This window comes from Amphibalanus amphitrite, unplaced genomic scaffold, assembly GCF_019059575.1.
Source record: "Amphibalanus amphitrite isolate SeventyFive unplaced genomic scaffold, NRLGWU_Aamphi_draft 000426F_arrow, whole genome shotgun sequence".
NCBI lineage: Eukaryota > Metazoa > Arthropoda > Thecostraca > Balanomorpha > Balanidae > Amphibalanus > Amphibalanus amphitrite.
Window position 1 is genome coordinate 51,514 of NW_024881920.1, and position 23,489 is coordinate 75,002.

Consider the following 23,489-nt stretch of genomic DNA (forward strand, 5'->3'; position numbering starts at 1 on the left):
GGTGACCTTGACCCGCATCGTCTGTCTCGGCTCCAAAGCCAAACCGGCGTGGAATTGGGAGCGTTCGAGCACTCATGGTCCAGCGCAATTCTCCACCTAAATCCATTCCTGATACACATTTGCTTGCTCATAGTTATGTAACCCCGGTAAATTCACCCAACTTTCATATTGGTCGCTCCATAGACAGATGGCCACAGAGATCAACTTAAAAGGCCATTGTTGCATAATGCATTCATTTAGTGGAGATCATTAAAGAGCCGTGACAGGCCACAAGTCGCGTGACATCATACGTGTAACGACCAATGACGACGGCCTGCAAAACCCAATGGAAGCGGCTAGCAGCGTGCAATAAAACAGGGCGCTGCTTTCTAAATGTCTGTCGTGCGTCATAAATGAATATATTCTTTGTAGCCTGGCAACTCAGTATCTTTTTTTTAACTATTGTACTAGTATTTAATAATTTCATAATTTTATAATTGTGCTTACGCTTTATGTTGATATTAGTGATAAATCCTTAGATAAAGTAAATCGATGTGATATTTAATAGAAAAATAGCAAACTAACGCACCATTCATTCGAAAGCTGGGGAACCTACTAAAAAGAACTACTAAAATTCCTGAGGAACCAAAGGATCAAATGGGGATTAAATAGATGCCTGCTATTCCGTCGTGAAAACGGCCTGTGTGTACTTCTATTTAGATGGCCGTATATACCCATTTATCTGCCTGTGTAGACGACTGTATCCATACCTGTGCCGAGGGTGGATCACCCCACCCCCGGGGGCTCCCATATCCGTCACTAATGCGCGCGCGCCCGGCGGCGGCTCGGTGCCGTCAGACGTGCCGGGGATCTTGTTACCGCCGTGAGCCGAACACACCCGCTCCGGTGGCGTCGGCTGGCTCGTTACTGAAGAGTAATTATACCGGCGGTGCAGAAATATGGGACTCCGAGGGAGTCCACTACCGTGCGCCGCGCCGGCCGGCCGACGTTTACTAATGTTTGAAAACAAATATGGATGGATAAAAAAACGTTATGTATTAAGTTCAGTTGTTCTGCAACTTTGCTGTAGCATCTAAAATGACAGGCAGCTACCACCAGATACGTCGTATTACAATTCTTTATCCCGCGCGGGGCTGGGGGGGGTAAATTTTACCCCCCCTCGCGAATTTTTGCGATATCTCAAAAACGGTGGCGCGCAGCGCCGCCAAACTTTCAGTACCTTTTCTTACATCAATTTGACACGTTCCCTGAAAATTTGAGCGAAATCCGTCGGAAATTTTTTTGAGAAATTGACGTTTTAGTGACGTCATGTTCGCCATTTTCGCCTCAAAAACGGCAAAAGTTCAAACGCCGCTAACATCTTCATTTTTAAAGGAATCAAGACGTAACAAAAAAAGTTATACGTAATTTTACTTTGTCTATCAAATGGCTATCTCGGTTTTTTGAAAATTTTGGATTTTGGCCCAATTTTTTTTCAAAAAACTGACTTTTTTGGGAAAATCATTATAAAATCCAAAATTTTGAGTCTATCGAAAAAACCGGAATATATGTCAGAGAAGTGGTCTATGTGCACCTACATACCAAATTTTAGAAGAATCGGTTCAAAAATGTGGGAGTTATTCAAAATTTTATGACGTCACGGCACACAAAATTTTTGAAAAATGACTTTTTTGGAAGTTCTAGACCTCGTACGGAAACAAAAATAGCACCATTCGATTCGCCGTGAAAAACTGCATCGGATAGACACCTTTTTAGGCCTTAACAACCAACTTCAAAATTTGACCTCACTTGACCTGACCTTGACCTGACCTCGACCTGAAATTCATCCAGAGGTGGTCCATATCACTTATTGAGTGTGCCTATTGAATTCCATGAGTAAAATGACCCATAAAACATGTGTCGCACATGCCCTTTTCTATATTTTGTTTTTTGGTGACCTGACCTGACCTGACCTGACCTTGACCTTGACCTCTGAATGATATTGTATGCAACGAATGTTGTCTTGGTAGCCTAAGAACACGTTTTGGGCGATCAGTCTCAGTCCATGACTCCATTCTTCGGCAACTACGGTGCAAGGCCGATACTGTAGAAACTTGCAATTTGTACCCTTGACCTGACCTTGACCTTGACCTCAAACTTTAAATTAAGTACATGTTTTTAGTAGTTCGTGATGAGAGCTTTCGATTGCCGTTTGAATTTTCCAAATCGGACCATTAGTTCGGGAGATAACAGGGGGGGTAAAATTTACCCCCCCCCCCCAGCCCCGCGCGTTCGGCTGGAGACCCCAGCCCCGCGCGGGTTATGTCATTCTCACGGCATTATCTTTTTCTTTAATAAAAATGTAGGAATGTAGGTGTACCGTATACCTATTTGTTTTCCCACCACAATAACTCAGGTGGGGGCGTATTGGACTACTAAGCTGGGCATTTGCTGGCCGATGTCTGGTTCAAACCGCCTTATCGCTCTTTGTTTGCTCCTGAGGAGAATAAGATGCAGTCAGCGACGATGGCTATGTTGCACGATCAAGGACTGTTCACTGTTCAGTGCGTTCTGCCTCCTATTCCTATTTCCTGCCGAACTTAGTTCGGCACTGCGTTTGCCCTTGAGTTCGGCGAACTCAAGGGCAAACGCAGTGGCGTCAGTACCAACAACCAACTAATGCGCAATTATGATCTCCTGCAAGGGCTACTTAGCGCGTCAAAGCTCACCTTCTGTCATCTCTTTCAGCCCGTAGTCGATTCTGATTGAATCCACATTGGTATTTGGTGCGAGTTCGGGCGACATGTTGCTCAATGCCCCCACCTGTCTCGGAAATGAAACTGATCCTCCCCCAACAGAGCATCTACTGTCGGATAAAATCACAATTTCCGTTCTTTTGAGGAACAAGATCGGTTAGCTCCATATTCGCTTGGCAACAGCTCACCCGCCTATATGCACTGATAGATTTTTCCATCAAGGCCGGAATGCGTCCAGAATCTCCGCCAGGGATCATTTCCAATCCCGTGCTGTGCCGCGATGGAACATTTGGTGGCAGTGCATAGTCCCGGTCGTGGTTTTGTCCGTCGGATGTATTATCTCATTTCAGGCGGTCGTCAAATCAGAATTGGAAGTCGCTCTGAATGGTCGGTTCGGTAACTGTTCCCAGTGACGTCACTGAGGGCCCGACCAATCAGCGAGCAACAATACTCGGGGGACTCATGATGGCAAGCACGACCGGGAGTTCTTTGTGAGAATGGTTGGTAATGTAGGCGCCAATATCTCAAAGGTGATGACAATTGCTGGGAGCCTGGGAGTAAGATGATATGAGTCACTTTTCACAAACAAATGTTTGACCGCACTACTGAGTGAGTGCATATAACTCAGTTTGTAAAATAAACATCGCACTCTAAAAATCAGATGACATTTTTTTCTGCGCAACTTTTCCGTTTTTATTCGTCAATACTTGCAACATAATTGACAGCAGGCATGTTTCGATGCTAGGTTAACTGAACCAATAAAATAGCAGAAAGGAAAAAGCGTAAAGAGACGAAATGCAAAAGCACCCTATTAAAAACGCTACAAAATATGGAGACAAGACACGTGCGGTAGATAATGCGCGAATAGAGAATCAGTCCAGATTGGACGATCTGCTGATAGGCTGATCAGCCCTTTTCAGCCGACTTTCTCTCGGCCAGGCCCATTTTCGTAGCAGCAGGACCCGCATCTTGGTCACGAACTGCCCATCGATTCTCCGAGCGGACGTGCCTCGTAGCTGAATTTCTCTCACCTAATGTCTTCTACCGTATAATGTAATAAAAGAACTAGCATCACAGTTGAACTGCTAGGTATGTGTCTGGTAACTCTATAACTGCATTCCAAGATCTCGTGGTGGGTGACCCCCTCCGGGCTGCTCTCCAGTAACGCTGATCTTCATTTCACTTACATCCACATTTAAAAACAGTTGAAGGGAAGTTAGAAGCCTTAGACAGATGTTACTATAATATTGTGTAGGTATTGTATAATATTGCACGGCTCACCAAAAACCTTCAGCATAATACGTGCGAGATAGTACGCATTATTTGAGAAATACCTCGTCAAATGAGCGATAAAACATAAAACATTTACATAAGTTTAGATAATAACACTACTTATGAAGGCACTAACAGCTCCAAAATAAGTAGCTATGATGCCATTTATCACACGAAGCACCTGCATCGCCTGTAGCACCCGCTGCTGCAGCGTGCCGCCAGTCTGTTGCAAATTGACGAATGTTGTCGATTTGCATGTGGTACCTACACATCAAATCGTGTAGAACACAATATCTACTGCAAGTGACTCTGCTGAACCACGAATCGGTAAGAGATCCACCCCTCTCCCCAAAGTCAAAGAATTTGATCAATGGGAATTAAAGTAAGTGCAGATCCTGGGGTGCTTACCGTTGTTGTCTGAGGCAGATACACGTCTTTTTCAGCAATATCCTAAGCCAAAGCAATCAGTACCTGACTATAATGTTAAGACGATGACTAAACGCTTTTGCTGTATCTAACATCCACCCAATTTTGATTAAAACCTCAATCAGATAACAGCACCTCAAAAAAACTCTTTTCGATCAATGCCAGCACCCGTCCTTTCAACTAAGCTGGATCGGCAATCAGAGAGAAAAAGGCCCAAGTCCTGTATCCGGCTCACCTATCCGTATCAGGCCGGCTCACAGGCTGCCGCGAGCCCGGCCGCGGCCGCCGCCAGGCGTTTTGGAGTCATCGATCAGATATATTCCCTGGGGTGTGCGGGGCCGGACTGCAGTGCCCGCCGGCGTTAGATGACCCCGCTAGGGGAGAGCGATGGGCCGGATCCGTCAGGTACCGGTGAGATAGGGAAGGTGGCTGGGGGGGGGGGACAGGGAGGGAGGAAATGTCGGGAATGGTAAAAAGTTGAGACAAAGCTGGTGGAAGCTTTTTCATAGTTCTCAATAATAGTAACCCAGTCATCAACTCTCTTGATAGTTTAGTTGATAGACTATCATCTCACAAAGAAAAGTTGCGAAGCTGGATTTTTGCCTGCAACAGCCAACAACAGCCAACGATGCCTCCGTCAGCCAGCGTCAACAGAACAGGACGTTCACAATAAAGGTTGTTGACGTTTCCATGGAAACCGCAAGCGCTAGTAGCGTTTGTAGCCGCTGGCAGCGTGCCGTGAAACAAGGCTCGGCCTCCGCGCTGAAGCATGACTCTACGTTATTAGCTCCCTGGCAGTCCGACTGTGCCGCAGCGCAGCCGTGTGTTGCGGTACAGTCTACCTACTCACGACGGACCGTCCGGCCGCCACAGTGGGCCGATATGCCATTCTAGCGCGACAGGGCCTGAATCTTCGAACGGAACCCTTGGTTTTTCGCGAGTAATTCACGTAAAAAGCGGCCGATCGCAACGAAACTTTCAGTACCCTCGCGATAACTACTTTTACAGCTAAGCTGAAAATTTCATGACCCTGACCTTCATGATCTTTGACCTGTGACCTATTTCGAGACCATGTTTGGCCGGAATCGCGATTCAGCGTATGTCGGCTCGCATTAGCCGCGGGTTTGCAGTATTTTCTTGGTTTAAAGCGTTCAAACATGGGATAGTATGTTGCTCCCATGCATTAGAATGGGTGACAAGGTCACCAGAAGGTCAGGTAAGGTCATTGACCTTTGATGACCTTGGTTCACTTTTTCGAGTTTTACATGTTTCTAGGCTAGTTTTTGGAGCTGAATTCGAATCTAGCAACCATTTGAACATTTACTATGTAGCTTTGGTGCCTTCGTAACATGTTACAAAGCTGTCAGAGGCGGTTGCCACCTACTGCAAATACCCGGCACAACCCTTACTAGTTGACCTGACCTGACCTGACCCGACCTGGCCTAAGTGTATGAAGACATCATCTATGACCGTAAATAATATTATATTCGTGATCAGCACCCAAATAAACCTTGGCAGCCACCCTTTACGACGTTCTAACAGGTCCCGATTTTCCCGACTTTTGGGTCATTGACCTGACCTGGAAGGTCAATCGATGACCTAGGGCCTTACAATTGGGTATCATCAGCTTCCTCTTGTCACGGGCAACACGCTCGTCTTTTCCGCGAAGCTCTAGCTCGATCAGGGGCGAAACGGCGGGGGGTCCAACGGACCCCTTCTATACGTTCGCGGCTGGAAAAACACCACTAGGGGCGAGGGTTAAGCCAAATCTGAGGGCTTATTTCAGAAAGACCGCTAAAAGAGCAATTGAATGCACTTTTCCGCAACGATGTAGCTCTATTGGTCCCCGATGTAAGAGCCGGTTTTCGATAAATGTTGATAAATGCAACATTCTACCTTTGATGACCTCTGGTGACGTGACCTTTGACCTGACTTAGAAATGACTAATTACTCCATCTGGAATTTCGGGCGCTCTTTCGAATGCCACTTACTACGTGTCGCTATGTGGCCCAAGAGCCGAGTTAGAAGGGGAGTGTTCAATCAACACCTCCCGGCCCGGCGCGTTTGACGCCGAGCACCGGTCCGGCGCGGGTTGATGTTTGGCTGCTACATCCAAAGTCGCAAAAAGTCGCAAAAAATGAGTGTCGGATCTTGTAGTGCAATGAATCATTGACATGTAGCGAGATTTTCGAAGCGGTACTCTGCGGTACTTTTTTTAAAAGTTTATTTGTGTGTGACATCAATTATGTGAAATTATATTTTCGTCTTTAAATCTTTGCGGTGCCAATACATCATAACCAAGTAAAAGTTCGCCATTTTCATGTGGTTAGGTGTGTTCTGCAGACCCGGAGCTATCGTTTGATGTATATAAATGTGGAATTCCTCCTCAAATTGTGATTGTTTTCGTGGATCAAAGATACGTTGTCGAAGAGTGCGGGGGACGAGTTCGGTCCAAACGATTCCGAAGTTCGTGTTTAAGCTGAGTTTTCGCCATGAAATAGCCATTGTGTTGGAAAACAAAACCCACAGCAATGTAGTATGATCATTTTTGAACAAATTGGTATAGGTTTCATTGCACATCCACAAAGTTCGATTTTTTTACCCATGTCGTGCTAGACCTGGCGATCGGCCCTGTGTGCGCCGCGCGGCTGCTGGCTGCCGGCGAGACAACCGCCCGACACCGCGGTGCACCCGGCTGGATACCGATTATCGGATTATCAACCGACGTGGAAAAGGGTTTGAATAATGGTAGAAGAATAGAAAAGTGTGAGAACGGTTTGGTTGGTTAATAGTTTGCTAGACGCCTATCTGATTTCCTGTGTGGCAAATATGAGCTGATCTGCATATCTGAAGACGAACTGAATTTACCAGACAAGAAAGACTGACTATTTTCAGGAATGTCAGCCGATCTATTATTGCTTATCCTACCGCAAGGTACTCTGCAATGTCTGAGGCAGCACTCTCGCACATCAATTCACTAGCAACACTTTGAAGCAGGAACGCAGGCAAGTTGTCTGACGTTCACGATTCGACCGACGGCCTCCTGACAAACCAGGCCACTTCAACAACCCTGGTTTAACCCATCAATTTACAATTTAACAGCCCTCAGACATAAAATCCACGCCTGCCCCTCTCATCCAATTTCCGCGGTCGCGGCCCGCGTTAGGCTGGTTTGCATGGCCCCCACGAGCCGGTTCGGGCGGCCGGCGGTGTCGGGATCGTGCCTGGCCACTGGTACCGGGCGAGATCGATAGAAATCGTCCGCCGAGCCGCCGCCGAGCCGCCGGCGGCGGGGCCAGCCGGGCGAAAAGGTGCGCAACGACACACCTCACTAGACGGGCCCAGCTGGAGAAGAGCTCCCGACAGATGACAGACCAATAGACGATACTGACAGAGTGACAGCCGACAGCCTACAGACGACAGACGACATTGGCAGACTACAGATGACAGACGACAGATGACAGACTACAGACGACAGACTACAGACGAAAGACGACAGACGAAGCGGATACTGACACACGACAGACGACAGTGACAGCCGGCAGACGATACTGACGGACGACGTTCGACAGCAGACAGACGACAGACGACAGACGACATTGACAGACGACAGAGTGACAGCTGTCAGGTGACAGACTACAGATGACAGACGACAGATGATAGCCAATAAACGACACTGTCGGTCGACAGACGACAGGCGACAAACGACAAACGACAGAGCAACAGACGACAGACGACACTGATAGCCGACAGACGACACTGACAGACGTTAGCCAGCAGGCGACAGACGACACTGACAGACAACAAACGACAGACGACAGACGAAACGGACACTGACAGACGACAGACGATAGACGACAGCAGTCCCCGTCTGACGAGACGTGCCTGTCGGCCGACAACCGTCTTTCCGGTGTGGCATCAGCTGTCTGCTGCAAGGGGGATACCCCGGGCGATATATTCAGGAGCGGCAACTGCGCTGCAGCGGCGCTCCTCATACCAATAGGCGTCATATGTGACAACTTGACATTGAACCCGCAGGAAACTACAGATCCGATGAATTGCTAAATGTCATAGGTTTCAGGAAAAGGAAGATACAATGAAAATACATTTTAAGGTCATCCTGGTTGCAGCAGCGGCGTTGCAAGAGATTTCCGAGCTGCACTTTGCGTCAGACACTGTATTTCTCGAGACGCCACGCCCGTAAAACGTGGGCGGTTCAATCCGGTTCGAGTCACACAGGGCCGCAGGTGTTCTACGCGTCTCCTCGGAGCGCTCTGCTAATGACCAATTACTGACTTAGCGGAGTAGATCTTCACTTTTATTTTACGCCAGCGTGCGCTGCCGCGTTCGGTGGCTTCGGGTTGTCTGAAAGATGCTTTGTGGATTTGGAGGACATGTATGTATTTTGGTTTTCAGCAGTTGTGTAATAGTAGATTATCAATTCAACTGGATGTTTCTAATTTGCGCTCAATCGCAAAATATGACGCTCATTGCTTACTTTCAGTACAAGTCTGAGCATAGCAAAGCTGAGCTCTCTGAACTCCACCTTCAAGCAGCTAGATCTTTAGCTTACTCATTCGACTAAGTGATGTAGACATTCATTTCGAAATCATTCTTTACGGTTGTTGGCCCTTCGTAAGCGATCAGTGTGCTATGACAAGGAAAGCCAACTTACGGTACTTTGTTTGTTAATGTCAAAATCGGACACCAAAAAGTGACTACTGAAAAACGCCGATTGCTTTTATAGCTCACAGCTTATGAAAAGCGACATATTTTTTTTGGAATAAGCCGCTGTTCATAAATGATAGATATGAGAGTCCGCAGAGTTTTGTAGTAATAACAGAAAGATGCGCTGCTGCCGTGTCGCCAATAACACAATAGCAGCACGCCTTTCATTGCTATTAAAAATAAAAGGGACAAGAGTTTTTCGATGGTTTCATTACAAGCGTCTGGGCGGTTTTTTCTTAGTTCCGAGAAGAAGCCGTATATTTTGGTACAAAACATTGCTGACCGAAAAATAAATTTGGCCTTATACTATATTAGTGTCTAGTGTGTCATAATGTCGATCAGTAAACATGCAAGTTGCGACCTACGGTGAAATTTCTGACTTCGATACGCCATATCGTGGCAAATGAAAATCAATTCGAACTTATTAGTCTCGCTCCAATTCTGTGAAAGCGCAAGTAAATATACGAGTATGTTTGTTTGATGCTCACGCATGCTTGTTAACCAATTGCTTGTAAAATGCATGCTTGTATATGCTGATGTAATGTGTGTGTACTTGCAGTTTGGCATACCGACTCATTTTATCTGAGCATTGGCTCAGGACACTGCCTTCAAACACGAAGCATATACTGGGAGAAAAAGAGTAAATGACAATATAAAAATAATGTCTATAAAACAGCAAACAGCCTTTTCTTAATTATAAAAGACATGCACACAGTAAAAGCTTCTCAATAGTCAATACTATCGTTCTTTCTTTACTGCAAACCAAATAACATCACATTTTGTACGACTTCATGCTCGTCATACCATTCAATATTTTCCCACGTCCTGTCGTGACATTTCGACGCATTGGAAAGCTGTAAAAGCAATGAACTTCATTTTCATTACTTGGGTCTTGGTCTTGCCAATTCAATTATGTTCCGAAATGGAAATGAAAACTTAACAAACGCTGAGCTCATCTATCCAGCATACTGATCAGGCTGGCTTTTAAGATGTACCGTGTTCGTGCAACGCTCTGCTGTTGAGAGGACAAGCTAATTCAGCATCAGTGCCAACACCCACACCTGTTTCCTTGATGAGAGTTGTGCCAGGAACAACAATTGTGACCTTTTGTAGCCCAGCTTGTGTGGCTGGCATGCCATGGCCTAGCAACAGCGGTGCAATAATTCTCAGTGCGATAGGCTACAACACTGTATGAAAATGAACATGATATAATATCGATTTATTTTCATGGAGTACCCTTATGGTACACATTTGAGCGACAAGATTCATTTTTTATTTACTTAAATTACCACAATTTGCCAGTGCATACCAGTAAGAATTCATCCTTTGGGTTCATACAGGCAGGTATTGTTTTGAGGAGTAAACAATACGCAAAGTGAGCATAAAACCCTAATATATCCCACCTTATTGTTTGAAAAGAGCGAAATCAATTATATCAATGAAATGACTAAGCGACGGACGTGACAGGCTGAGATCCATCTCTCTGGTTTACCAAATTCCCTAGAGGTGGTTTCATTCTCCACCACCCCCGCCGCCATTCTCTCTCCCTTGGGACCGTCCCTGGCAACCCGAGACAGCGCGGTCCGTACATACGTGTCCGGCCCACTGACACATTACCAGCCGTGTAATTGTTCCGCACTCTGAACAATGACCCATGAAAGCCCCAGGAACGCTGCGTCTGAAGCCACTCGCATACCTCCCGCCGTGCATAATTTGTCCCGTGCGCGGGTCTGGTCGTTCAAGCAAGATCCGTCCAGACGGCGGAATGATTTTGTAAGAGGATTTCTCGAGAAATCCGGGGCGGCGCAGGTAATGATTACCCAACAGTGGGGTATGTGGGCGCTTCCCAGAGACGGGCGAGGCTGCATTACATTTCATGATGAAACTCGGAAGTTCGAGCTGCTGTCGGGATAATGTAAACATTGTACGGCCCGCGGGCAGTGCTATGCGGAAGATTAAAAGACTCGCTGGGGAGACTGGATCATGATGAAATGCTATTGATCTCTGAGATAGTGAGGATTGAATGCATGAATAAATATGTGATGTGATTGGAATTGACATCAATCGAGGAGTATCAAATCAAAACCATTTCGATAAAAACAAAAAACATGAAAATATAAGAACCTTCTAGAGATAAGGATAATAGAGGACATCGTCGCAGGCAACTGGAAAAGAGAATAGCGAATAAAATTTAAAATAAATTGAAGACATTGAATGACGCATTCCAAAAATTTCTTCGCAAAAAAAGGCTAAGCTGCAGACAAGAACACTAAAGAGCTAAAAATATGCATAAAACTAGGCTGAAAATGGAAAACACAGAATCGGTATGCTTGTCATTTTTACTTCGCAATGCCTAAAATTGGACCTCCGAAAAAATATCTCTAACATGGCTATGAGTATGACACATATGAAAGGACAGTTCTGCCCAAGGAATATAACACTTCTGAGTTAAGTTTTCATTAGTCAACTAAGATTGCATGTTCCGTTGTGTACGTTTTCATGTTTGTACTCTAAAACTTGTTAACATCCTTTGAATACTATTCAGTTTGCGATCGCACCAGGGTTCTGTCCGCTTTGCCAGCGGTTCATCTGAGTGCACACATGCAACATTCAGTATGTCTACCCAATGTCAATTTTAGTGGAGAACGCACCCGGATGAAACTAATTTACAAATCACCGATGAAAGCAACAAGTAGAGGGCAGAGTATGGTTTTGCGCACTGGTTGAATAACACAAAACAGCTAGCTGGCTTTTTCAATGGCCTCCATAAAACGGATAAAACATTGATTTTTTTTTCTACGATTTAAGAGCCTAGTTTTGTTATTCTACGATTTAATAACCTGGCTGAGACAAGACTCCATGAGGACACTACTCAGATCGTGTGCGCAGTTTAGACCATTGGTAAGGAAAACAAAGAATACCCTTGCATATGTGAAACGCGAGACGTCTAATGTCTGCATGGTTCTGTAAGCCACTAGAAAAATGAATTATGCCCCATATAGTTTCAGCCAACGAACTTTGGCGCACCCTCGGGGTGCCACCCTGAGGACCCTACAATCCCAGTAGGTACTCACCCTGAGTTGCTGGTCTCGTACAGAATATCCCTCTTCTGCGTCGAGGTAGCCAGCAGTAGCTTGGCACGTCTCTTCTTCTGACTGGAGCGGGGCGACTTGGGTGTGCCGGGTCCGCAGGGGGCCGGCAGGCTGGCCGTCCTGCCCACGGAACCCACTGGTGGCGCGGCGGCCGCTCCCTGCAGGGGACTTCCCCGTCCCCGCGCTGCCGCCGCCGCCGCCGCCCCTCCGGCACTCTCGGTCCTCTGCAGACCGGCCGCGCTCTCCTGGCGAGCGCCGAACGGGAACCGCTTCGGACTCAGATTCAGGTTGCTGACCGTGTTGCTGACGTTCTGGATGAAGTTGTTGAAGAAACTCATGGTGGCGACGCTCTGGTTGATGGTGGCACAGTAAGCTGGTAGACCCGATAGGTCCGACTGGGCTGGAATGAGAGAAACGAAACGTAAAGACGAGCAATTTACGGAAAACGACTGCGTGATCGATCAGTGCCAGCAAGTGCGTTTTTTCAGGCGATGTACGAGTACATATTTCTCCCAGGCTGCCTGAGTGGTCATTCGATCGAGGTTGTGGCTCGGTTTTATGTCCCCTCAATACCAAATGTCCGTTTAGTTCACTGTTAGCTAACCATTCGAGGATAAACTGGCATCAATTATTGAATCAGATATTGCATTTATCGACGAAATACAATCGTTCTTCAACATTCACCGCATCAACAGAATGTGTTTCAAGCTGCTGAAGCCAATAAATAGCCTCTTCTCCTCAAGCCACCAGGAATCCAGGTAATCCGACAAGTGCAAGAAATGTCGTCAGCATAATCGTTATTACTTCTTCGTCATTCTTTTCAATTCGTGGCGCAATTACCTAACACCAAATGTATTCATACCTAGCCTTCGCGCTATTACGCAAACTGCGCCAAACAATCCGTATCCGGCGTTGGGCTGTCTCGTTCCTCACGCGTATTTAGTCACCCTATTGTTGCCATTCCGATGCAGCCGGCCATTACGATCCCCGAAGCCGTGTGCCGCCGATTTTCCCATTGAACGATTGTAAATATCGCGCTTTGTATTGATCACTGCACGGGTGCACGCGTACTGGGTCGCACGGCAACACACAAACAACACGGTATCGCCACAAAACTGGTACGGACTACGGAGTGATACCACAAGGTCGTGGACGATGGATCTTACATTGAACCTGCTACCATTGATCTCTCCTGAGGCAGACAAATTCATAATACCAACAATCACTTAACAGGTTCCCCACAGACATTAGCGCGGAAGATGAGTCGTGCGTGCGAGTGGGCGATAAGTGTTAAACTGACGACCGTTATCAATCGAGCGCGACGTAGTTCGAACAGGACATCAATGCGAGGCAGGCTACAAGTCCAGGGTAAATTTCATTACCGATGACAAGTAGCCAGCGGCAATGATGCAGTATCTAACTTATGATCCTACGGATATGATGGAAAGAGGAAAGTTTCCTGTTTTCAATTAAGAATTCCTGTTTTCCTAATAATAAGCATTGGCTATTACCGAGGAAGAAGCTTTTGGATGCCAAGTCGAATAAGTTTCCGATATCCAAAGCTCATTGCCAGCTGACTGTGTGCTCAAGCTGCCAATAACGGGCAGCTAGCTTTCACAGGGTATTCAATATTTATTTAGACGTCTCTTTGGATGCGGGTCGTTGCACCCCCTCCCCTCAGGGTGCCCATTGCTGCCGCCGGCGGCTGTAGCGGCCGTGCATATTGCACGCCATGTAAGACGGTTGTTTCGGCGGCTGAATTAATGATGGCTGGTCCGTGTCGCGGCCAGCGCACCGCCCGAACCCGACAAACGAACCGCGTGTTTGGCAGCCGACAGGGCATGACACCGGAACTCCTGTGCGGTCCGTCAGCGTGCTCAGAAATCGGTACTGCAGGGAAGGTGCGCCTGAGCTTTTCAGGGACACATGGTGGGAAAGTCACGGGACAGGGACGCTCATGGGACAGGGACGCTCATGAGTCAGGGACGGCCATTGGGACAAGCACGCTCATGGGACAGGGACGCTTATGGGACAGGGACGACCATGGGACAGGGACGGCCATTGGGACAAGTCGCTCATGGGACAGTGCACGAGCTCCAGTCGGAGTTCGGAGCACCCAATGCAGTCCGGCGGCGTCTTCAGAAATCCCCAATGGGCACAGCGTACATACCTAAGGGTGCTCTCCTCTTCAGGGGAGCTCATGGCCGGAAATTGTGGCATATACCTGCGTTCTACAAATATTTGAGATCAAGATAGCTGCATTCAATTTTTATCTTTTTTATCTTTTTTTCCAAATGTTAGGGGTTGCGGTATGCGACCCCGTGCCCCCCTCCCTCCCCGGCCGGCCTGGAGTCGCTCGTGCGGCCGGCGCGGCGGGCCGCCCGGCGGGCCGCCCTGGATCCGCCTGTGTGGCGGCGTGCCCGCGGGCGGTGACCTGGGGCAAAGGGGCTGGGCGCGCGGCGCGGTGTGCCGGGAATACAGTATCTGGTGACCGGACCTGGCGTGTGGACGCGGAAGAGGCCGAACGACGATCCTAATACTGGCGCGGTCGGTCGGTACTTCTACTGAACGTGAGTTGTTATTTTGCTGTATTCTTTGGGCTGGTTTATTATTTGATTTACTTTCGCTGCAGTGTATGGTGTTATACCTGTTAGCCGGTGACTCTTCAAAACACATTCTGTATTACGGAATAGCATCAATTTTTCTTTCTGTACATCATTGCATATTTGCACCAGGAGCAAAATGGATCAATTGAGCACAATCTTGTTGTCACGCCTGGAGATTTTTACGGGTGAGGGTGGGCAAGATTTGCAGTCTTGGCTGAGCCGTTTTGAATTATTGGTGGACAGGGATGGCAAGGATGGGGAGAAGGCTAGATTCTTGCTGGGTCTACTGGGAGGCAAAGCGTTCGAATACTGCGCTGGGTTACCAGAAAAGGTCATCAAGGATTATACGCAGATAAAACAGCATCTTGTCGACAGATTCGACACAAAAGTCAACGAGTCACACGCATATTCCGAGTTCACGCGGGCTTCTCGCGAACCGGGGGAGGCGGTTCAGGATTTTGCAGAAAGGGTTCGAAAGTTGGCCCGTAAGGCTTATCCGGATCGAATCAGTGCGGAGGCGAATAGCCTGCAACAATTTGTGTGCGGCTTAAATGAACCAGGTTTACAAGCGAGGCTCCTCGGGAAGGGTCACTCATCCCTGGATGAGGCACTCAGCCACGCCCGTGACATTCAGCGTCAGCACGCTGCGTTGGAGGCTATGGGGGCGCGGGGCAGTGATGGCGCCGCTCTTCCTGTGCGCAGTCGACCCGCTACCGAGGAGCAGGGGCTGCGGTTATCTCCAGCAGGGTTCGAATCCCGGTCGTCTCCGGGAGCAGACGAGCGTTTAGATCAGATCCAGAGGCAGGTGGATGCCATTCAGACATCTCTTTCGCAAATGGGCACTGCATCGTTTACAACAGGTGCAGGTCCCAGTCGACCTGTGAGATGCTGGAAATGCGGGGCGCCCGGACACATCCGTGTGAACTGTCCGCAACTGACTCGAGCCTCGGGGGCCGGGCGGGCCACATCAGCGGGCACATCAGCGTGCCATCTATGTGGCGTGGAGGGCCACTGGATGGCGCGGTGCCCCCTGAGTGCGGGGAGACGCACAGGGCCCGGGCGGGGACCCACCAATACAGAGTTCCGGCACGCCGAGGCTGGTAGGCCGGCGTTTTGCTATTGCTGTGGAGCCGAGGGCCATTGGATGGCCCACTGTCCCCAACATCCAGCGAGGGTGCGCGACTTCGCAGCTCCAGTGGAAGGAGTTTCCGCCAGGAATTCGGAAAACTAGACGGAGTCGGTTCCACGCGGCAGGAATCGACCAGGGGTGGTGCACTCGCACCACAAAGGGCCGCCATGATAAGAGTGAGCATCGGAGGTCAAATGGTTTGGGCGCTGGTTGACTCCGGGGCAGATTTCTCACTCGTCAGAGCGAAGGTGGCGCGCAGCTTCGTGGGAGCGGGGGTCAGCGCACAAGAGTCAGGTCCCAGGGGTACTTTGGTGGGGGCCAGCGGCGAGCCGCTGCATATCCTAGCAGTAGCCGACATACCGATGCTTATCGAACAGAGACAATTTAGCGTCGCCATGGCGGTAGTGGAACACCTCATCTATGACGTGGTACTTGGCAGGGATTTTGCGTGCCGGTACGGAACGGTCCTGGACGACAGGCGAGGGATCCTGAAGCTGGGAGACATGGAGATACCTTTACCCACATACGACGACATCCGCCCATCCAGGTGCCGGGTCCGACTGGGAGCTGCGGTGTCAGTCCCGCCCCGCAGTGAAACTGTGATCGCTGCCGTTGTTGAAGCAGTAGACGGGGATGACAGGTGGCGGCCGGGGGTTAGGCTGGAGGGGGTACTGGAGCCAAACGAAAAGGGTTGTTCTAATAATCTCCTAGTGTCTCGGGCCGTCGCGGACGTTGACGGAAGGGGTCAGATACCAGTCAGGATCATAAATATCTCGACCAGTGAGGCACGCCTCCTGGCGAACACTGACATCGGAACCCTGTACACTATTCGGGACGATGGCATGGGGATTTACGACGTCAGCGACGGAGAGGACGGCGGGGATTCTCCCCCACTCTGTTCGGGAGACGAGGCGGTTGACCTGGTGAACACAGTTGATTTATCTGATTCCGGGATGAGTGAAAAGGGACTGAACCAGGTGCGTGCGTTGGTTAGGGAATTCAGCGATATTTTTAGCCGCCACCCTGGCGACTTGGGACTAACTCACCTGATGCAACATGAGATCGAGACGGGGGATGCACCGCCCGTGAAGCAGAGACCGCGGCGGGTTCCGCTGCGTCTGCGAGAGCAGGTGGAGGAGCAAAGGCAGCAAATGCTGCGGGACGGCGTGATCGAGCCGAGCACGAGTCCGTGGTGCTCCCCCATTGTGCTAGCCAAAAAGAAAGACGGTTCCTATAGATTTTGTGTGGACCTGAGGGCGGTTAACAAAGTCACCAAGGGCATGGCCTACCCCCTTCCCAGAGTAGATGATGCGCTTGATTCGCTCGCCGGAGCAAAATACTTCTCTACTCTCGATATGGCCTCCGGATATTGGCAGGTGGAGCTAGCACCCAAAGACCGAGAAAAAACCGCTTTCTCCACTGGCAACCAGCTTGACCAGTTCAGACTGATGTGCTTTGGGTTGAAAAATGCGGGGGCTTCTTTCCAAAAACTCATGGAACTGGTGCTGGCAGGGGTTGACCCAAAACAGTGTCTGGTTTATATTGACGATATTATATTGTTCGGACGTTCAGAGGACGAGCACATCGCAACCCTGAGAGAGGTTTTCTCCAGAATCAGGCAGGCCCGGATGAAACTGAAACCACAAAAATGCCACCTGGGAAAGAGAGAAGTGACCTTTCTGGGGCATCGAGTGTCTGCGGAAGGTATCGCCCCCGATCCATCAAACACAGAGAAAGTGAGACAGTGGCCGGAACCCCAAACAGCCGCGGAGATGCTGAGCTTCCTCGGTTTGTGCGGGTACTATATGCGTTTTGTGCCGGGATACGCAGAGGTCTCCAAACCTCTGAGGGAGGCCGCATCAGGAAAGGGCACACTGGTGTGGTCGGAAGCCATGAGAACAGCGTTCCATGAGCTGAAGGAGAAGCTGATCTCTCCCCCGGTCCTGAAACTGCCGGCAATGTGCGGTCGATTCAGGCTGTATACTGACGCATGTAACAGTTCTGTCGGGTCGGTCCTCGTCGAGGCAGTTGGAGACCAAGAACGGGTGGTGGCCTACGCGAGTAAAGTCTTGTCAAAGGCGGAGCGACGCTGGCCGACATACGATAAGGAACTATGGGCGGTCGTATGGTCGGTGCGACATTTCAGACAGTACTTGGTAGGAGCGGAATTCGATGTGGTGACTGACCATCGCCCTCTCTTGAATCTGCCGAATTCAATCGTCGTCGAGAACGACGCGACGGGGCGTCGGGGTCGATGGGCAGTGGAGCTGAGTTCCTACGAGTTCAGGACCCATTACAAAAAGGGAGCCGAACACAGCAACGCTGATGCTTTGTCCAGGCTGCCTGCACAGACGGGTAATGCAGAAAAAAACCTGTCTCTTGGCTCAGGCACCGACAAACCGGCCCTGATCATATCGCCGGTCAGCGAGACCCGAATCCAGGAACTGTCGGCAAACCCTGATGCAGCTCACGCGGCAGCCCAGAGTAGGCGCTCTGTAAGAGCACAGCCCCCCGAAGCAGATCCGGCAAGCAGCCACAATCATTTTCAGTCTGCTCAGGCTCAGTCTCAGTCATTGTTCCCCGAGCAGGGCCAAGATGAACATCATTGTGGAACAGGGACTTCGGTGGGGAATGAGAGCGGGGTCTGGTACCAGGAGGCGGGGTTGAAGGCGGCTCAGAAGGATGATTCACTGACGAGCGAGATTCGCAACTGGCTTCAACAGGGCAGGCCACCAGCAGGGCACGCTCGTAGACGATTAGACTGGAGGGAACGAATTATGGCACGGAATTTCGACGATTTAGCCGAAGTGGAAGGAGTAGTGGGATTGAAGAGGAAGAACGACAGAGGGTGTAGCTTTCTACCCCTGGTTCCCTCGTCGAAACAGCCTGTCATATTGGAGATGTTCCACGACCACAGCACGGCTGGGCACCTGGGGACGCACAGAACATTGGACCGAGTCACGAAGCGTTGCTACTGGCCGGGCATGTTCGGTGACGTTAAGGCCTATTGCAGGTCGTGCGAAACGTGCCAGAGGCGTCACTCACCAGCACCGGCGATGAGCGCCCCACTTCAGACAGACCAATACGGGGGGCCGTTCGAAAGGGTGGCAATGGACATCACCGAGATGAGTCTCACAAGCAGCGGGAATAGATATGCCTTAGTAGTTATGGATTATTTTTCAAAATTCGTCCGAGTGTACCCCATGCCCGACCAGAAGGCGGAGACGGTAGCAGACAAACTTCTGTGTTGGGTCTATGAGCACGGAGTGCCTGAGAGAATTCATTCCGATCAGGGACGGCAGTTTGAGTCCACTGTTTTCAAGGAACTGTGCCGTAGATTGGGAGTGGAAAAAACCCGCACAACTCCCTACCATCCTGAAGGGGACGGGATGGTCGAACGTTTCAACCGGACTTTGAAGGCAATGATTTCAAAATATATCGACCCCCAAGGTTCAAACTGGGACCGTGACGTCGGAGCTCTGATGCTGGCCTACAACTCATCCACTCATAGCACAACAGGCTATACCCCTTATTTCTTGGTCTACGGCAGAGAAGTGCGGCTTCCTGGCGATGCACTACTCTCCCCACCCACTCCCGTCATCCCAGTCCAGAGTTTCCTGGAAGACAGATCGCGCGGAATCCAGGACGCGTTCGCCAAGGTCCGCGAAAATATCCGATCTGCGAACGAAAAGATGGAAGCTCGGCACCGGGGGCGTGTTCGGGAGGTCCAGTACAGACCGGGAGACCCGGTTCTAGTGACCGACCCGACAGCCGCGGTGGGGGGAAAAACGAAATTGGGTTTACCCTACGCCGGTCCAGGGACGGTGATAGAGAAAATAGGAGGCGATGAAGGGGTGGTATATCGAGTACAGCTGCCGCGAAGGGGTGAGGTTATATTACATCACAATAGACTGAAACCATTCATAAGTAGGCGAAACCCAGGCGGCGACAGAGTCGCCATACAACCAGACGACCGAGTCAATCAGGGTCAGGGAGAACTTTACCCTGGGCAAAGTAAGCTACCAACGGCACAGCAGAGGGCCGAAGAAAGTCTATGGCTGGGGCAGATGGGCAAAAAGCCGAATATCCCGTATCACACTCGCAGTGGGAGAGCTGTACGACCCCCGTCACGATACGCCGCTCAGATGTAGGTGTTCTGCCGTTTTTCTTCCTTTTCCAGGCATGGCATATTATATGGAGGAGTTGGGCGTCGACCTGGACCTGGTCGGAGGCGACAGGGTGGCCTGGCTGGCGCGGATCCGGCAGCTCGAGGACCGAGTGCAGCGCCTTGAGACGGAGGCAGGCCGCGTCGGGGAGATCACCTCGGATGGCGTGCCGTGGTTCTGCCGGTCGGAGGAGACGGGCGGTGGAGGCGGCACACAGGCGGCCGGGCCGGCGACTGCGTTGGTGCACAGCCTGCCCCTGGCCCGGGGTCTGGAGGCGGCCGAGCCGACCGACGGGGGAGGCGGCGTCATGATCGTCCCGGGGTCGCCGCTGCCGGCCGCTGGGTACGGCCGGCCCCTGGTCATGGATCGGCGAGGGGCGCCCAAGCCGCCGTCGCCGGACTGGACGGACGTAGCCGGGGGCATGCAGATCCCGGGATCGGCTGGCGCTCCGCGTCTCTGCCGGCCTGATGAGGTGGACGGAAGGGGTGGCGCGCAGGGGCCCGGGTCGGCGGCTGCGCTGGCGCACAGCCTACCCCTGGCCCGGGACCTAGCGGCGGCCGAGCCGACCGACGGAGGAGACTACCTCTGGGGCATTCCTGGGTCGGCTGCCGTGCCGCTGCCGACCGCCGGGTACAGCCCGCCCCCGATCGTGGACCAGGGAGCGCCCGAGCCTCCGCTACTGGAGCTGATGGCGAGGGGGGACGGTGCTGTCCCCATCCGGGGCTACCATGTGATCATCGGCGACTCTCACGCCAAAAGTCTGTTCGGGAGCGTGCGGGCAATGAACGTGGCCGTGAGCGGGAACACCTGGGCTCGCCAGGCCCCGGCCCTCGCGGCCGTGATCCAGCGATGGGAGGAGGCGGCGGAGCGTCGTGGGATGCCGACTGGCCTGGCGGTGTTTTGGCTGGGCCAGAACGACGTCTACACTCGGAACGGGCAGGCACGGGACGCTCCATGGGCAACGATAGTGACGGCCGTCAGGGAGGTGGCCTCGTGCCATTTCGTGGCTCTCCTCGGACCCATGCCACGCCCCCAGGTTGATGCTCAGTCAGCGTGGAAGAGAACTGCAGCCTATGACCTCGACCGCCGGCTGAGCTCCCTGGCGGGGCCGAGGGTCGGGTTCTTTTCGGTGGGACGGTCCCTCTGCGTTATGGGACGGCGAGATGAGGAGGGGAAGCGCCAGCACTGGGTGAACGAGGACCGCGGCTACTTTTCGGCTGACGGCGTTCACCTGACCCACCTGGGACGGCGGAGGGTGCTGAGCGGCCTCCCGTCCTGGCTGGCCGAGCTGCGTCAGCCATCCGAGTGAGCGGATAGCGGAACTCGAGCTGCATCACCCGGAGGTGGATGGCGCTGCGGTCTCTGAGGAAGACTGGATGCCGTCTGACCGGTGCGGCTGTCCGGGGGTGTGGCTGACGGAGGGGCAGCGGGTGAGCGGGCGGAACCAGGAAGGGGGGCTACGTAAGCAAAAGGTTCTGTTCTGTTTTGTTGGTTGCATTGTTCTGCATTTGTTCGCATTCGCACATTTTGAGGGGGGAAGGATGTTAGGGGTTGCGGTATGCGACCCCGTGCCCCCCTCCCTCCCCGGCCGGCCTGGAGTCGCTCGTGCGGCCGGCGCGGCGGGCCGCCCGGCGGGCCGCCCTGGATCCGCCTGTGTGGCGGCGTGCCCGCGGGCGGTGACCTGGGGCAAAGGGGCTGGGCGCGCGGCGCGGTGTGCCGGGAATACAGTATCTGGTGACCGGACCTGGCGTGTGGACGCGGAAGAGGCCGAACGACGATCCTAATACAAATAAATAACCAATACAATAGTTGGCTCATCAACTTAACTTCAATCTCTCCCTGCGATAAAATGGGCACCAACCATGGCCGCAACTGCAAACAGTCACCATTATCAACAGCTGGACTTATTAGCGAAGCTAACGCGGGGACGCTATTTGCGTTTATTTTGAAATCGAAACGAATTTCTTGTAGATATGAATCAGCAATTAAATCACAAAGCCACTCGGAGATTTAGGTAATACCAGCCTATTTACCTTCGGCAGCCGGTGCCGAGCCGCCGCCGACCTCCGACCCCCGAGTGATCAGTCCGAGCTCCACAGTTGGGGTGGTCGGGGTCGCATTCCGGCCAGAAAATGGCCTGTCTCCCAAGCGATCTGCGGCCATTCGTCTCCTCAGACCGGGCTGAGCCACTGATCATTGGTACTGCTGTAAGGTCGGTGGCAGAGAAGGTGGCTGTGTTTGAAACCGTGAGATCAGTCGCCAGAGTTCATCAATGGCTTTCAGTACTGCAGTACATATCTAACTAACTAAGGCATAAATGGTGTTCGTTGTAGCAGAAGCAATTATGCATTATAGGTACCTACAATGCCGCCTGTTGCGTTATTTCGTGGTAATTAAGGAGCAGCAGAAACAAACTGCAACAATCGGACACCGGTTTTATGTGTCATCTTACAAAGATTCAGCCGGCATTACATATGCCTTGTCAGTTGTCACACCTGAAAAGGCATTCTGTAAAACACAGGCACTACGTAGACATTCAGGACAATGCGTAACTCCTCAAGGAGAACAGAGAGGAGCGTGAGATCTTACAGAGCCACTCGCAAAGTGGATTGTTTGCGATTCAATTAGAGTAAATCACTTAAAGCGTCTCAGGCGTTGTTCCTTGAGGTGTTTTAGAGGATTATGCAGATGCTCCCGGATGTCTGAATGAGCATTTAATTTCATTTCGCATTAGGACGAGTCAAATTAGAGAAAGCTACAACATATAGACGTATGGGAGCTCAAAAGCTGGTGCCCATTACTTCAGAATACAATCCTCAACTCTAACCTTGCCTATGGACAGTCAGTCAATTTTCAAACGCTTGCTAGGAGACAATACCTTCGAAGGTGCAAAAAGCATTAATTTCCTGTTATCTCAATTTAACATCGGATAAATCGGAGGAATGACAAGTAACATCAATGACTAACGGCCTCAGCTTTTTATACGCGTTTCTCTCTCCCCCTCTCTCTCTCCCTCTCTCTCTCTCTCTCTCTCTCTCTCTCTTTCTCTCTCTCTCTCTCTCCCTCTCTCTCGTCCCCGGTGTCTCCGTCTCCACCGTTATTAACACCGTCCACTGAAGCAGCATTGGAAAATCCTCACCTCACTCAGAGCGGCGGAGGGGGCGGTCGAAGGGTGAGAGGGAGGGAGGGGAGAGGAGGTCAGTGCTTCGCGCCTGGAACGCTATTTCTCTCCCTCACGCGACCCACCGGCGTCAAGGAATGGGAATGCGGCTGCTGTGACCTAAACGCACGCCACATAAACTGCTCGAAATTAACGGGAGCCGTGCGGCCTGAAC

The 23,489-nt window shown here is 51.0% G+C and overlaps 2 protein-coding genes across 2 annotated transcripts in view; one reads left to right on the forward strand and one right to left on the reverse strand.

The window, feature by feature from the left end:
* The window catches only part of LOC122391222, a gene marked incomplete at its 3' end in the record, with an annotated part of 51,512 nt that extends 38,866 nt beyond the window's left edge, over positions 1-12,646 (reverse strand). The window contains exon 1 of the mRNA XM_043384919.1: positions 12,236-12,646. Coding sequence (XP_043240854.1) covers positions 12,236-12,591 — 356 coding nt within the window. The remainder of the gene's footprint in view (positions 1-12,235) is intronic.
* Positions 12,647-14,642: 1,996 nt separating this feature from the next.
* On the forward strand, positions 14,643-21,773 carry LOC122391226. Its single transcript, XM_043384924.1, has 2 exons — positions 14,643-14,823; positions 20,169-21,773. The coding sequence occupies exon 2, from the start codon at positions 20,171-20,173 to the stop codon at positions 21,461-21,463; it is 1,293 nt and encodes a 430-aa protein (XP_043240859.1). The 5' UTR covers positions 14,643-14,823; positions 20,169-20,170; the 3' UTR covers positions 21,464-21,773.
* Positions 21,774-23,489: the final 1,716 nt, after the last annotated feature.